Source organism: Oncorhynchus keta, unplaced genomic scaffold (genome assembly GCF_023373465.1).
Source record: "Oncorhynchus keta strain PuntledgeMale-10-30-2019 unplaced genomic scaffold, Oket_V2 Un_contig_29054_pilon_pilon, whole genome shotgun sequence".
Classification (NCBI taxonomy): Eukaryota; Metazoa; Chordata; class Actinopteri; order Salmoniformes; family Salmonidae; genus Oncorhynchus; species Oncorhynchus keta.
In genome coordinates this window covers 55,579-72,500 of record NW_026286353.1, presented here as the reverse complement: position 1 = coordinate 72,500, position 16,922 = coordinate 55,579, and the positions used below count along the sequence as shown (strand labels likewise).

The 16,922-nt window shown below is 46.0% G+C and overlaps 1 protein-coding gene across 1 annotated transcript in view; it reads right to left on the bottom strand.

Moving 5' to 3' along the window:
- LOC127923261 (calcium/calmodulin-dependent protein kinase type II subunit delta-like) overlaps window positions 1–15,210 on the bottom strand; it is a gene marked incomplete at its 3' end in the record, with an annotated part of 39,657 nt that extends 24,447 nt beyond the window's left edge. The window contains exons 1-3 of the mRNA XM_052507240.1: window positions 15,109–15,210; window positions 13,017–13,071; window positions 8,397–8,445 (exon numbers count right to left, since the gene is read on the bottom strand). Coding sequence (XP_052363200.1) covers window positions 8,397–8,445; window positions 13,017–13,071; window positions 15,109–15,178 — 174 coding nt within the window. The remainder of the gene's footprint in view (window positions 1–8,396; window positions 8,446–13,016; window positions 13,072–15,108) is intronic.
- Between the last annotated feature and the right edge of the window lie 1,712 nt (window positions 15,211–16,922).

Sequence of the window (16,922 nt, the reverse complement as noted above, 5' to 3'; positions counted from 1 at the left end):
AGTAACAGCCCACTACAGATTACAGAGTTAAACAATACTCTCTCTGTTTGATCAGAGTAAAGTAACAGCCCACTACAGATTACAGAGTTAAACAATACTCTCTCTGTTTGATCAGAGTAAAGTAACAGCCCACTACAGATTACAGAGTTAAACAATACTCTCTCTGTTTGATCAGAGTAAAGTAACAGCCCACTACAGATTACAGAGTTAAACTATACTCTCTGTTTGATCAGAGTAAAGTAACAGCCCACTACAGATTACAGAGTTAAACAATACTCTCTCTGTTTGATCAGAGTAAAGTAACAGCCCACTACAGATTACAGAGTTAAACAATACTCTCTCTGTTTGATCAGAGTAAAGTAACAGCCCACTACAGATTACAGAGTTAAACAATACTCTCTCTGTTTGATCAGAGTAAAGTAACAGCCCACTACAGATTACAGAGTTAAACAATACTCTCTCTGTTTGATCAGAGTAAAGTAACAGCCCACTACAGATTACAGAGTTAAACAATACTCTCTCTGTTTGATCAGAGTAAAGTAACAGCCCACTACAGATTACAGAGTTAAACAATACTCTCTCTGTTTGATCAGAGTAAAGTAACAGCCCACTACAGATTACAGAGTTAAACAATACTCTCTCTGTTTGATCAGAGTAAAGTAACAGCCCACTACAGATTACAGAGTTAAACAATACTCTCTCTGTTTGATCAGAGTAAAGTAACAGCCCACTACAGATTACAGAGTTAAACAATACTCTCTCTGTTTGATCAGAGTAAAGTAACAGCCCACTACAGATTACAGAGTTAAACAATACTCTCTCTGTTTGATCAGAGTAAAGTAACAGCCCACTACAGATTACAGAGTTAAACAATACTCTCTCTGTTTGATCAGAGTAAAGTAACAGCCCACTACAGATTACAGAGTTAAACAAACAACACCAGCTAACAGGGAAACACAAAGACAACACAGATTAATCATTCTAGAACTACATACAGTACCTCCTCTCTCCCCATCATGCCTTCCCCCCTCCACCCTCTCGCTCTTCCACCCTCCACCCTCTGTTTGATCAGAGTAAAGTAACTCTTCCCCCTTGATCACCCTCTAACAGCTCTTCCCCCTTCACCCTCTCTGCTCTTCCCCCTTAACACCCACTCGATCTTCCCCCTTCCACCCTCTCTGTTTGATCCCCCTCCACCCTCTCAGATTACTTCCACCCTCCACCCTCTCTGCTCTTCCCCCTTCCACCCTCTCGCTCTTCCCCCTTCCACCCTCTGTTTGATCTTCCCCCTTCCACCAATACTCTCTGTTCTTCCCCCTTCCACCCTCTCGCTCTTCCCCCTTCCACCCTCTCTGCTCTTCCCCCTTCCACCCTCTCGATCTTCCCCTTCCACCCTCTCTGTTTTCCCCCTTCCACCCACTACAGATCTTCCCCTTAAACCTCTCTCTGTTTTGATCTTCCCCACTTCAGACCCAGAGTTAAACAATACTCTCTGTTTTCCCCCTAAAGTAACACCCTCTACAGATTTCAGAGTTCCACCCTCTCTGTTTGATCAGAGTAAAGTAACAGCCCTACACCCTCTCGCTCTTTTGATCAGAGTCCACCCACTACAGATTACTTCCCCTTAAACCCTCTCGCTCTAAAGTAACCCCCTCCACCCTCTCGCTCTTCCCCCTTCCACCCACTACAGATTACTTCCCCTCTGTTTGATCAGAGTAAAGTAACACCCACTACAGATTCCCCCTTAAACCCTCTCTCTGTTTTCCCCTTAACACCCTCTACAGATTCCCCCTTAACCCTCTCTGTTTGATCTTCCCCCTTCCATTACCTCTCGCTCTTTTGATCCTTCCACCCACTCAGATTACAGAGTTAAACAATCCCCTGTTTCCACCATCTAACAGCCCACTACAGATTACCCTTCCACCCTCTCTGTTTGATTCCCCCTTCCACCCTTACTCGAGTTAAACTTACCCCCTTTGATCAGAGTAAAGTAACAGCTCTTCCCCCTTACAGAGTTGAACAATACCCTCTGTTTTCCCCTTCCACCCTCTACAGATCTTCCCCCTTAAACCTTCTCGCTCTTTGATCTTCCACCCTCTACAGATCTTCCCCTTCCACCCTCTCTGTTTGATCCCCCTAAAGTAACACCCACTACGATTTCCCCTTAAACACCCTCTCTGTTTTCCCCCTTCCAGCCCACTACAGATTACAGAGTTAAACCTCTCTGTTTTCCCCCTTCCACCCTCTCGATCTTCCACCCTCCACCCTCTTTGCTCTTCCCCCTCCACCCTCTCAAAGTTCCCCCTTACCCTCTCGCTCTTCCCCCTCCAGACCCTCTCGCTCAGAGTTCCCCCTTCCACCCTCTCTGTTTTCCCCCTAAAGTAACACCCTCTCGCATATTACCCTTAAACCCTCTCTGTTTGATCAGAGTAAAGTAACACCCACTACAGATTACAGAGTTCCACCCTCTCGCTTGATCCCCCTTCCACCCACTACAGATTACTTCCCCTATACCACCCTCTCTCTGTTTGATCAGAGTTCCCCCTTCCAGAGTTAAACCCTCTCTGTTTTCAGAGTAAAGTAACAGCCCTCTACAGATCAGAGTTAAACAAACAGCACCAGCTCCACCCTCAGATGAATCTTCCCCCTTCCTCCCTCTCCCCTTCCCCCTTCCACCCTCTCGCTCTTCCCCCTTCCACCCTCTCGCTCTTCCCCCTTCCACCTTCTCGCTCTTCCCCTTCCACCTTCTCGCTCTTCCCCCTTCCACCCTCTCGCTCTTCCCCCTTCCACCCTCTCGCTCTTCCCCCTTCCACCCTCTCCCTCTTCCCCCTTCCACCCTCTCGCTCTTCCCCCTTCCACCCTCTCGCTCTTCCCCCTTCCACCCTCTCGCTCTTCCCCCTCCCCCCTCTCGCTCTTCCCCCCCTCCACCCTCTCGCTCTTCCCCCTTCCCCCCTCTCGCTCTTCCCCCTCCACCCTCTCGCTCTTCCCCCTTCCACCCTCTCGCTCTTCCCCCTTCCACCCTCTCGCTCTTCCCCCTTCCACCCTCTCGCTCTTCCCCCTTCCACCCTCTCGCTCTTCCCCCTTCCACCCTCTCGCTCTTCCCCCTTCCACCCTCTCGCTCTTCCCCCTTCCACCCTCTCGCTCTTCCCCCTTCCACCCTCTCGCTCTTCCCCCTTCCACCCTCTCGCTCTTCCCCTTCCACCCTCTCGCTCTTCCCCCTTCCACCCTCTCGCTCTTCCCCCTTCCACCCTCTCGCTCTTCCCCCTTCCACCCTCTCGCTCTTCCCCTTCCACCCTCTCGCTCTTCCCCCTTCCACCCTCTCGCTCTTCCCCCTTCCACCCTCTCGCTCTTCCCCCTTCCACCCTCTCGCTCTTCCCCCTTCCACCCTCTCGCTCTTCCCCCTTCCACCCTCTCGCTCTTCCCCCTTCCACCCTCTCGCTCTTCCCCCTTCCACCCTCTCGCTCTTCCCCCTTCCACCCTCTCGCTCTTCCCCCTTCCACCCTCTCGCTCTTCCCCCTTCCACTCTCTCTCTCTCCCCCTTCTCACCCTCTTCTCTCTTCCCTTCTCTTCCACCCTCTCGCTCTCTCCCCTTCCACCCTCTCGCTCTTCCTTCCACCCTCTCTCTCTTCTCTCTCTCCCCCTCTCTCTCTCTCCTTCTCTCTCTCTCCTTCTCTCTCTCTCTCCTTCTCTCTCTCTCCTTCTCTCTCTCTCCTCTCTCTCTCTCTCTCCTTCTCTCTCTCTCCTCTCTCTCCCTCTCTCCTCTCTCTCTCTCCCTCTTCTCTCCTCTCTTTAAGGAGGTCGTAATTCAACATAAAGTCTGTAGTGCGAAGTAGGTTCCATATCAATGGATAGGTCCCAAATTGCACCCTATTCCCTATGTAGTGCACACATTTTGACCAGAGTCCTATGAGTTGCCATGGCGCCCTAGAAGCCCTGCTCGTAGCCTAAGTACATATTGTTTGTTGTTGTTGTTTTTTGAAAATCATCTCTTTTTTTTTTTTTTTTAGATAACATAGAGTTTTTATTACATGCATCTGCTGCTTTCTGAGCCATGGATTTACAGGTTGACTGACAGGGGGAACACTCTTTGGCTAGCTAGTGTCATGACTCTCCTGTGAGGATCCAAAGACCGGGTTAAAAACGGATCAACACCCGCAGAGGGGAGGTGGGATTGATGTGGGGGGGGGGGGGGTTTATTGCACCTCACGTCTGGTCGTAAATTGTAAATCTCTAGGACGGAGGGAGACTTTCTCTCTCTGCACTTTATAAATTGAGATTGGAATATTTTTGTTACAGAGATGTTTTGACGCCCAAGAACTCAGTGTTCACTGTCCAACAGTGAACACTGGGAGAATATTTTCTACATCCGAATGAAGGCGTATGATAAGAGAAGAAATATGGGATTTTTTATTTATTTTGTGATGTCATTAAAAATGCTATAAAAATTATATAACAAAAATATTGTATCATGAAGAGTTTTCACACTGTATGTAAGGTTTCCATCCTTTACGTTGTATAGGAAATACCAGGGATGAAGAGAATATTTTTGCTAATATAGGAATGTGATTTTAGTTTTGATGATACTTTGCCCAGTAAGTAGCCACGCCCGAGGAGCTCAGAGAGCGCGTCAGCATGACGGAAACACCCCTTTTCCCCCAGAGTGGATAAAGGCTGAGTTGAGAATTAACATACCACACCAGAAAGACTCTAGCTGCAGCTTAAGTCTCCATTGGTTACGACCCTGAAAATCAACACGAGGTGAAGACAACAAAGTAGCCTCTAACAGTTAATGTTCCGACTAAGTAGCTGTTCTAAGAAAGTGAATTGAAGTATGACCATCCGGTTACTCTCTTCAAACCAACGCTGGCTACACTGCGTTCATCACCCCCCTGGGGATCATCGGCACGGCTGATTAGCTCCACTGGACCACTCTTCCAGAACGAGGACATTGTGACCTCTTGTGGACAATCAGAGCCTTACACTTGAGAACTAAGGCCCAGCGGAACCCTTTTCACGAAGGACTGGGTCCAACAGAGATAAACGATCAAGGAAGACATTCAACACGTAAATACATTCAGTACTTCTTACCCAAACGGGCGGTAGTTCGGGGAAAAGTATTGTGATTACTGCGTGCGTACTTTCCAAACGTATTCAAGTGTACTGGTCGATCTAACTATAGCTAGACTATTCATGATGATATACTGGTTGATCTATTCATGATGATGTACTGGTCGATCTATTCATGATGATGTACTGGTCGATCTAACTATAGCTAGACTATTCATGATGATATACTGGTTCATCTATTCATGATGATGTACTGGTCGATCTAACTATAGCTAGACTATTCATGATGATATACTGGTCGATCTAACTATAGCTAGACTAGTCATGATGATATACTGGTTCATCTATTCATGATGATGTACTGGTCGATCTAACTATAGCTAGACTATTCATGATGATATACTGGTTCATCTATTCATGATGATGTACTGGTCGATCTATAGCTAGACTATTCATGATGATATACTGGTTCATCTATTCATGATGATGTACTGGTCGATCTAACTATAGCTAGACTATTCATGATGATATACTGGTTCATCTATTCATGATGATGTACTGGTCGATTTAACTATAGCTAGACTATTCATGATGATGTACTGGTTCATCTATTCATGATGATGTACTGGTCGATCTAACTATAGCTAGACTATTCATGATGATATACTGGTTCATCTATTCATGATGATATACTGGTTGATGTAACTATAGCTAGACTATTCATGATGATATACTGGTTCATCTATTCATGATGATATACTGGTTCATCTATTCATGACGATGTACTGGTTCATCTATTCATGATGATGTACTGGTCGATCTAACTATAGCTAGACTATTCATGATGATATACTGGTTCATCTATTCATGATGATGTAATGGTTGATCTATTCATGGTGATGTACTGGTTGATCTATTCATGGTGATGTACTGGTTGATCTATTCATGATGATGTAATGGTTGATCTATTCATGGTGATATACTGGTTCATCTATTCATGATGATATACTGGTTCATCTATTCATGACGATGTACTGGTTCATCTATTCATGATGATATACTGGTTCATCTATTCATGATGATGTACTGGTCGATCTAACTATAGCTAGACTATTCATGATGATATACTGGTTCATCTATTCATGATGATGTACTGGTCGATCTATTCATGGTGATGTACTGGTTGATGTAACTATAGCTAGACTATTCATGATGATGTACTGGTTGATCTAACTATAGCTAGACTATTCATGATGATGTACTGGTTGATGTAACTATAGCTAGACTATTCATGATGATATACTGGTTCATCTATTCATGGTGATGTACTGGTTGATCTATTCTATGATGTACTAGATCTATTCATGGTGATGTACTGGTTGATGTAACTATAGCTAGACTATTCATGATGATGTACTGGTTGATGTAACTATAGCTAGACTATTCATGATGATGTACTGGTTGATGTAACTATAGCTAGACTATTCATGATGATGTACTGGTTGATATACTGGTTCATCTATTCATGGTGATGTACTGGTTGATGTATTCTGATGATGCTGGTCACTATTCATGGTGATGTACTGGTTGATGTAACTATAGCTAGACTATTCATGATGATGTACTGGTTGATCTAACTATAGCTAGACTATTCATGATGATGTACTGGTTGATCTAACTATAGCTAGACTATTCATGATGATGTACTGGTTGATGTAACTATAGCTAGACTATTCATGATGATATACTGGTTCATCTATTCATGGTGATCTGCTGGTTGATCTATTTATGATGATGTACTGGTTGATGTAACTATAGCTAGACTATTCATGATGATGTACTGGTTGATCTATTCATGGTGATGTACTGGTTGATCTATTCATGGTGATGTACTGGTTGATCTATTCATGGTGATGTACTGGTTGATCTATTCATGGTGATGTACTGGTTGATCTATTCATGGTGATGTACTGGTTGATCTATTCATGGTGATGTACTGGTTGATCTATTCATGGTGATGTACTGGTTGATCTATTCATGGTGATGTACTGGTTGATCTATTCATGGTGATGTACTGGTTGATCTATTCATGGTGATGTACTGGTTGATCTATTCATGATGATGTACTGGTTGATCTATTCATGGTGATGTACTGGTTGATCTATTCATGGTGATGTACTGGTTGATCTATTCATGGTGATGTACTGGTTGATCTATTCATGGTGATGTACTGGTTGATCTATTCATGGTGATGTACTGGTTGATCTATTCATGGTGATGTACTGGTTGATCTATTCATGGTGATGTACTGGTTGATCTATTCATGATGATGTACTGGTTGATCTATTCATGGTGATGTACTGGTTGATCTATTCATGGTGATGTACTGGTTGATCTATTCAATGATGTCATTGGTCCATCTATTCATGATAAATCACTGGATGATCTATATCACACCTTGATGACACACACACACACTATTCATGATGATGTACTGGTTGATCTATTCACACACACATGTACTGGTTGATCTATTCATGATGATGTACACACACATCACACACATGATGTACTGGTTAGATAACTATTCACACCTTAGATGACACACACACCTTAGATAACTATTCAGATGATGTACACACACCTTGATAACATTCACACACTTAGATAACACACACACTTAGATAACACACACACCTTAGATAACACACACAGACCTTAGATAACTATTCACACATGACACACTTAGATAACACACACACCTTAGATAACACACATACACACACACATTAGATAACACACACACACACGCACCTTAGATAACACACACACCTTAGATAACACACACACCTTAGATAACACACACACACCTTAGATAACACACACACACCTTAGATAACACACACACACACTTAGATAACACACAAACACACACACACACACACACACCTTAGATAACACACACACACACACACCTGGTGATAACACACACAGACCTTAGAGAACACACACACAGACCCTAGATGAACACACACACACCTTTAGAGAACACACACACCTGAGAACACACACACACACACCTTAGAGAACACACACACACACCTTAGATACAGCCATATGAAATAACAGACACCTGAACAGACTGTTAACTGGAAGACAGTGATATACGTGTGTGTGTGTATTGCATGTGATGTACTGTGTTGATCTATTCATGTGTGATGTACTGTGTGTGATCTATTGTGTGATGTACTGTTGTCTATTCATGTGATGTACTGTGTGTGTCTATTGATGATGTACGTGATGATGTGTGGTGTTCTATTCAGCCTCACTGAGTACTCCCTGGCTACGATGTCCTCAAACAGCTCTCCTCCAGTCACCCTGAAATCACACAGACACAAAGACACAGACACACAGACAGACAGACAGACAGACAGACAGACAGACAGACAGACAGACAGACAGACAGACAGACAGACAGACAGACAGACAGACACAGGCACAGACACACACAGACAGACAGACACACAGACAGACACAGACACACACACAGACACACAGACAGACAGACACACAGACAGACACAGACACACAGACACAGACAGACAGACAGACACACACAGACAGACACACAGACAGACACAGACACACAGAGACACAAAGACACACAGACACACAGACAGACACAGACACAGACACACACACAGGCAGACACACAGACACAGACAGACATACAGACACACAGAGACACACAGGCACAGACACACACAGACAGACACACAGACATACACAGACACAGACACACAGAGACACAAAGACAGACAGACACAGACAGACACACAGACACACAGACACAGACAGACACACAGACACACACAGACACACAGACACGGACAGACAGACACACAGACACAGACACAGACACAGATACACACAGACACAAAGAAAAACAGACAGACACACACGAATGTGGTTTACCTCTCTAGTGTGTGTCTGTGGTTTAACACTAGTTATTATTCCTGACAAAACCAGCACCTGTCATCCTTGGATCAGTACCTGGATCTGCACTCACAGAGAGATGAAGGGATGAGATACACATAGATATGAGAGGTGTACTCACAGATCAAACAGTAGGTAGTGGAAGCCCTCCTCTGACATGAGAGGTAGAGATGTACTCACAGATCAAACAGTAGGTAGTGGAAGTCCTCCTCTGATATGAGAGGTAGAGATGTACTCACAGATCAAACAGTAGGAAGTGGAAGCCCTCCTCTGATATGAGAGGTAGAGGTGTACTCACAGATCAAACAGTAGGTAGTGGAAGCCCTCCTCTGATATGAGAGGTAGAGGTGTACTCACAGATCAAACAGTAGGTAGTGGAAGCCCTCCTCTGACATGAGAGATGTACTCACAGATCAAACAGTAGGTAGTGGAAGCCCACCTCTGATATGAGAGGTAGAGGTGTACTCACAGATCAAACAGTAGGTAGAGGAAGCCCACCTCTGATATGAGAGGTAGAGGTGTACTCACAGATCAAACAGTAGGTAGTGGAAGCCCTCCTCTGATATGAGAGGTAGAGGTGTACTCACAGATCAAACAGTAGGTAGTGGAAGCCCACCTCTGATATGACAGGTAGAGGTGTACTCACAGATCAAACAGTAGGTAGTGGAAGCCCTCCTCTGATATGAGAGGTAGAGGATCTCACAGATCAAACAGTAGGTAGTGGAAGCCCACCTCTGATATGACAGGTAGAGGTGTACTCACAGATCAAACAGTAGGTAGTGGAAGCCCTCCTCTGATATGACAGGTAGAGGTGTACTCACAGATCAAACAGTAGGTAGTGGAAGCCCACCTCTGATATGAGAGGTAGAGGTGTACTCACAGATCAAACAGTAGGTAGTGGAGGTCCTCCTCTGATATGAGAGGTAGAGGTGTACTCACAGATCAAACAGCAGGAAGTGGAAGCCCTCCTCTAATATGAGAGGTAGAGGTGTACTCACAGATCAAACAGTAGGTAGTGGAAGCCCTCCTCTGATATGAGAGGTAGAGGTGTACTCACAAATCAAACAGCAGGAAGTGGAAGCCCTCCTCTGATATGAGAGGTAGAGGTGTACTCACAGATCAAACAGTAGGTAGTGGAAGCCCTCCTCTGATATGAGAGGTAGAGATGTACTCACAGATCAAACAGCAGGAAGTGGAAGCCCTCCTCTGATATGAGAGATGTACTCATAGATCAAACAGTAGGTAGTGGAAGCCCTCATCTGATATGAGAGGTAGAGATGTACTCACAGATCAAACAGTAGGTAGTGGAAGCCCTCCTCTGATATGAGAGGTAGAGATGTACTCACAGATCAAACAGCAGGAAGTGGAAGCCCTCATCTGATATGAGAGGTAGAGGTGTACTCACAGATCAAACAGTAGGTAGTGGAAGCCCACCTCTGATATGAGAGGTAGAGGTGTACTCACAGATCAAACAGTAGGTAGTGGAAGCCCACCTCTGATATGAGAGGTAGAGAGGTACTCACAGATCAAACAGTAGGTAGTGGAAGCCCACCTCTGATATGAGAGGTAGAGGTGTACTCACAGATCAAACAGTAGGTAGTGGAAGCCCACCTCTGATATGAGAGGTAGAGGTGTACTCACAGATCAAACAGCAGGAAGTGGAAGCCCTCCTCTGATATGAGAGGTAGAGGTGTACTCACAGATCAAACAGTAGGTAGTGGAAGCCCTCCTCTGATATGAGAGGTAGAGGTGTACTCACAGATCAAACAGCAGGAAGTGGAAGCCCTCCTCTGATATGAGAGGTAGAGATGTACTCACAGATCAAACAGCAGGAAGTGGAAGCCCTCCTCTGATATGAGAGGTAGAGATGTACTCACAGATCAAACAGCAGGAAGTGGAAGCCCTCCTCTGATATGAGAGGTAGAGATGTACTCACAGATCAAACAGTAGGTAGTGGAAGCACACCTCTGATATGAGAGGTAGAGGTGTACTCACAGATCAAACAGTAGGTAGTGGAAGCCCTCCTCTGATATGAGAGGTAGAGGTGTACTCACAGATCAAACAGCAGGAAGTGGAAGCCCTCCTCTGATATGAGAGGTAGAGGTGTACTCACAGATCAAACAGTAGGTAGTGGAAGCCCTCCTCTGATATGAGAGGTAGAGGTGTACTCACAGATCAAACAGTAGGAAGTGGAAGCCCTCCTCTGATATGAGAGGTAGAGGTGTACTCACAGATCAAACAGTAGGTAGTGGAAGCCCTCCTCTGATATGAGAGGTAGAGGTGTACTCACAGATCAAACAGCAGGAAGTGGAAGCCCTCCTCTGATATGAGAGATGTACTCACAGATCAAACAGTAGGAAGTGGAAGCCCACCTCTGATATGAGAGGTAGAGGTGTATTCACAGATCAAACAGTAGGTAGTGGAAGCCCTCCTCTGATATGAGAGATGTACTCACAGATCAAACAGTAGGAAGTGGAAGCCCTCCTCTGATATGAGAGGTAGAGGTGTACTCACAGATCAAACAGTAGGTAGTGGAAGCCCTCCTCTGATATGAGAGGTAGAGGTGTACTCACAGATCAAACAGTAGGTAGTGGAAGCCCTCCTCTGATATGAGAGGTAGAGGTGTACTCACAGATCAAACAGTAGGTAGTGGAAGCCCTCCTCTGATATGAGAGGTAGAGGTGTACTCACAGATCAAACAGTAGGTAGTGGAAGCCCTCCTCTGATATGAGAGGTAGAGGTGTACTCACAGATCAAACAGCAGGAAGTGGAAGCCCTCCTCTGATATGAGAGATGTACTCACAGATCAAACAGTAGGAAGTGGAAGCCCTCCTCTGATATGAGAGGTATATTCACAGATCAAACAGTAGGTAGTGGAAGCCCTCCTCTGATATGAGAGGTAGAGGTGTACTCACAGATCAAACAGTAGGTAGTGGAAGCCCTCCTCTGATATGAGAGGTAGAGGTGTACTCACAGATCAAACAGTAGGTAGTGGAAGCCCTCCTCTGATATGAGAGGTAGAGGTGTACTCACAGATCAAACAGTAGGTAGTGGAAGCCCTCCTCTGACATGAGAGGTAGAGGTGTACTCACAGATCAAACAGTAGGTAGTGGAAGCCCTCCTCTGATATGAGAGGTAGAGGTGTACTCACAGATCAAACAGTAGGTAGTGGAAGCCCTCCTCTGATATGAGAGATAGAGAGGTACTCACAGATCAAACAGTAGGTAGTGGAAGCCCACCTCTGATATGAGAGGTAGAGGTGTACTCACAGATCAAACAGTAGGTAGTGGAAGCCCACCTCTGATATGAGAGGTAGAGGTGTACTCACAGATCAAACAGCAGGAAGTGGAAGCCCTCCTCTGATATGAGAGGTAGAGGTGTACTCACAGATCAAACAGTAGGTAGTGGAAGCCCTCCTCTGATATGAGAGGTAGAGGTGTACTCACAGATCAAACAGTAGGTAGTGGAGGTCCTCCTCTGATATGAGAGGTAGAGGTGTACTCACAGATCAAACAGCAGGAAGTGGAAGCCCTCCTCTGATATGAGAGATGTACTCACAGATCAAACAGCAGGAAGTGGAAGCCCTCCTCTGATATGAGAGGTAGAGGTGTACTCACAGATCAAACAGCAGGTAGTGGAAGCCCTCCTCTGACATGAGAGGTAGAGGTGTACTCACAGATCAAACAGTAGGTAGTGGAAGCCCTCCTCTGATATGAGAGGTAGAGGTGTACTCACAGATCAAACAGTAGGTAGTGGAAGTCCTCCTCTGACATGAGAGATGTACTCACAGATCAAACAGTAGGTAGTGGAAGCCCTCCTCTGATATGAGAGGTAGAGGTGTACTCACAGATCAAACAGTAGGTAGTGGAAGTCCTCCTCTGACATGAGAGATGTACTCACAGATCAAACAGTAGGTAGTGGAAGCCCTCCTCTGACATGAGAGATGTACTCACAGATCAAACAGTAGGTAGTGGAAGCCCTCCTCTGATATGCTGTCATGAAGCCTCACTGAGAAGACAGGAAGAGAGGGGATAGAGGGGGTAAGAGAGGGGGCAGAGAGGGGGGGAAGAGAGGGGATAGAGGGGGTAGGAGAGGGACAATAGAGGGGGATAGACAGGGCAGAGAGCGAGGGAAAGAAGGGATAGAGGAAGGGAAGAGGGGGGGGTAGAGGGAGTAAGAGAGGGGGGGAACGAAGGGATAGAGGGTGGGAAGAGAGGGGATAGAGGGGATAGAGAGGGGAAAGAGAAGGGATAGAGGGGATAGATGGGGGAAAAGAGGGGGAAGAGAAGGGATAGAGGGGGGGAAAGAGGGGGAAGAGAAGGGATAGATGGGGGAAAAGAGGGGGAAGAGAAGGGATAGAGGGGGGGGAAGAGGGGGAAGAGAAGGGATAGATGGGGGAAAAGAGGGGGAAGAGAAGGGAAGAGAAGGGATAGAGGGGGAAGAGAAGGGATATGGGGGAAGAGAGGGGATAGAGGGGGAAGAGAAGGGGATAGAGGGGGAAGAGAAGGGAAGAGAATGGATAGAGGGGGAAGAGAATGGATAGAGGGGGAAGAGAAGGGGATAGAGGGGGAAGAGAAGGGATAGAGGGGAAAGAGAAGGGATATGGGGGAAGAGAGGGGATAGAGGGGGGAAGAGAAGGGGATAGAGGGGGAAGAGAAGGGATAGAGGGGAAAGAGAAGGGATATGGGGGAAGAGAGGGGATAGAGGGGGGAAGAGAAGGGGATAGAGGGGGAAGAGAAGGGATAGAGGGGGAAGATAGGGGATAGAGGGGGAAGAGAAGGGATATGGGGGAAGAGAGGGGATAGAGGGGGAAGAGAAGGGGATAGATGGGGAAGAGAAGGGATAGAGGGGGAAAATAGGGGAAGAGAAGGGATAGAGGGGGAAGAGAAGGGATAGAGGGGGAAGAGAGGGATAGAGGGGGAAGAGAGGGGAAGAGAAGGGATAGAGGGGGAAGAGAAGGGATAGAGGGGGGAAGAGAAGGGATAGAGGGGGAAGAGAGGGATAGAGGGGGAAGAGAGGGAAGAGAAGGGATAGAGGGGAAGATAAGGGATAGAGGGGGAAGAGAAGGGATAGAGGGGAGAAGAGAAGGATAGAGGGGGAAGAGAAGGGATAGAGGGGAGAAGGGATAGAGGAAGAGAAGGGGGATAGAGGGGGAAGAGAAGGGATAGAGGGGGAAGAGAAGGGATAGAGGGGGAAGAGAAGGGATAGAGGGGAGAAGACAGGGGATAGATGGGGAAAGAGAAGGGATAGAGGGGGAAGAGAAGGGATAGAGGGGGAAGAGAAGGGATAGAGGGGGGAAGACAGGGGATAGAGGGGGAAGAGAAGGGATAGAGGGGGAAGATAGGGGAAGAGAAGGGATAGAGGGGGAAGAGAAGGGATATAGGGGGGAAGAGAAGGGATAGAGGGGGAAGAGAAGGGATAGAGGGGGAAGAGAGGGGAAGAGAAGGGAAGAGAAGGGATAGAGGGGGGAAGAGAGGGGATAGAGGGGGAAGAGAAGGGATAGAGGGGGAAGAGAAGGGATAGAGGGGGAAGAAAGGGATAGAGGGGAAGAGAAGGGATAGAGGGGAAGAGAAGGGATCGAGATGGGAAGAGAAGGGATGGAGGGGGAAGAGAAGGGATAGAGTGGGAAGAGAAGGGATAGAGGGGGAAGAGAAGGGATAGAGGGGGAAGAGAAGGGATAGAGGGGAATAGAAGGGATAGAGGGGGAGAGAGGGGATAGAGGGGGGAAGAGAAGGGATAGGGGGGAAACGAAGGGATAGGGGGAAGAGAAGGGATAGAGGGGAAAGAGAAGGGATAGAGGGGGGAAGAGAGGGGATAGAGGGGAGAAGAGAAGAAGACCAGAGGAAAAAGACAACAGGTTCTATAGAGATGGATTACTGGTAATATTGAAATGTTCTTGGCTTAGTCCCAAACAGTATTATATTCTCTATGCGATGCCCTACATTTGACCAGGGCTGCACACACACCTGTTGTGGTCCTTTCCACAACAGGCTAATAAAAACAGAGCAGATGTTGCCAGGGGTCGACGAGGGTTGTTGTTCTCACCAATATTGGGATGTTTCAGCAGACGGCAAATCCTGGCCTCTCTCTCAAGCTTCTGGTGGTCTGGAAACATGACAAACAGAGAGAGAGAGAGAGAGAGAGAGAGAGAGAGAGAGAGAGAGAGAGAGAGAGAGAGAGAGAGAGAGAGAGAGAGAGAGAGAGAGAGAGAAAGAGAGAGAGAGAGAGAGAGAGAGAGAGAGAGAGAGAGAGAGAGAGAGAGAGAGACAGAGAGACAAGAGACAGAGACAGAGAGAGACAGAGAGAGAGAGAGAGAGAGAGAGAGAGAGAGAGAGACAAGAGACAGAGACAGACAATAGACAGAGAGAGACAGAGACAAGAAGAGACAGAGACAGAGACAGAGACAGAGAGACAGAGAGACAGAGAGAGACACAGAGAGAGACACAGAGAGAGAGGCAGAGAGACAGAGACAGAGAGAGACAGAGAGAGAGAGAGAGACAGAGAGAGACAGAGAGAGATACAGAGACAGAGAGAGACAGAGACAGAGAGAGAGAGAGAGAGAGAGAGAGAGAGAGAGAGAGAGAGAGAGAGAGAGAGACAGAGAGAGACAGAGAGAGAGACAGAGACAGAGAGAGAGACAGAGACAGAGAGAGAGACAGAGACAGAGACAGAAGTGAATCCCTGTATTTCATTGTTTCTGTATCTCCATAGACTATAGTGCTGTAGGTAATCCTTTACAGACTGTGATGCAAATGTAGGCCCGTAGAGGGTGTACTGTGTGTGTGTTGGAGGACAGCAGAGTTGGCAGAGGTAACTGATGAAATTACTATAAATAAAACTTCATGTCCTCTATTTCTCCTCCTCTTAACATCTATCTATCCCTCTCTCCCTTTCTCCCCCATCTCTCTCCCTCCCTTTCGCCCCTCTCCCCCCCTCTCTCTCCCTCCCCCTTTCTCTCCCCTCTCTCTCCCTCCCTTTCACCCATCTCTCTCTCCCCCTCTCTCCCCCTCCCTCCCTCCCCCATCCCCCTCTCCCCCTCCCTCCCTTTCTCTCCCCTCTCCCTCCATTTCTCCCCCTCTCCTCCCTCTCTCTCCCTCTCTCTCCTCCCTTTCTCCCCCTCCCTCCCTTTCTCCCCCTCCCTGTATTCTCCTCCTCTACTTTTTATATTCTACTGTATTATATTCTACTGTATTCTATTCTACTGTATTATATTCTACTGTATTGTATTGTACTGTATTCTATTCTACTGTATTCTATTATACTGTATTCTATTCTACTGTATTATATTCTACTGTATTATATTCTACTGTATTCTATTCTACTGTATTATATTCTACTGTATTCTAGTCTACTGTATTCTATTCTACTGTATTCTATTCCACTCAACTTTATTTTAGTCTATTGTACTTTATTTGTACTTTACTTCTCCACTCTATTTTATTAAACTCTACTATATTTTATTATATTCTACTTTATTCTACTCTACTTTATTCTACCCTACTATATTCAACCCTACTCTATTCTACTCTACTCTACTTTATTCTACTTTATTCTACCTTACTATATTCTACTTTATTCTGCCCTACTCTATTCTACTATATTCGACCCTACTCTATTCTACTTTATTCTATTATATTATAATCTACCCTATTCCACTTTAATCTACCCTACTATATTCTACCCTACTCTACTCTACTTTAATCTACCCTACTCTACTTTATTCTATCCTACTATATTCAACTCTACTCTATTCTACTTTAATCTGCCCTACTTTTGTTTTTACCCTACTCTATTCTACCCTACTCTAATCTACTTGAATCTACCCTACTCTATTCTACTTTAATCTACCCTACTTTTGT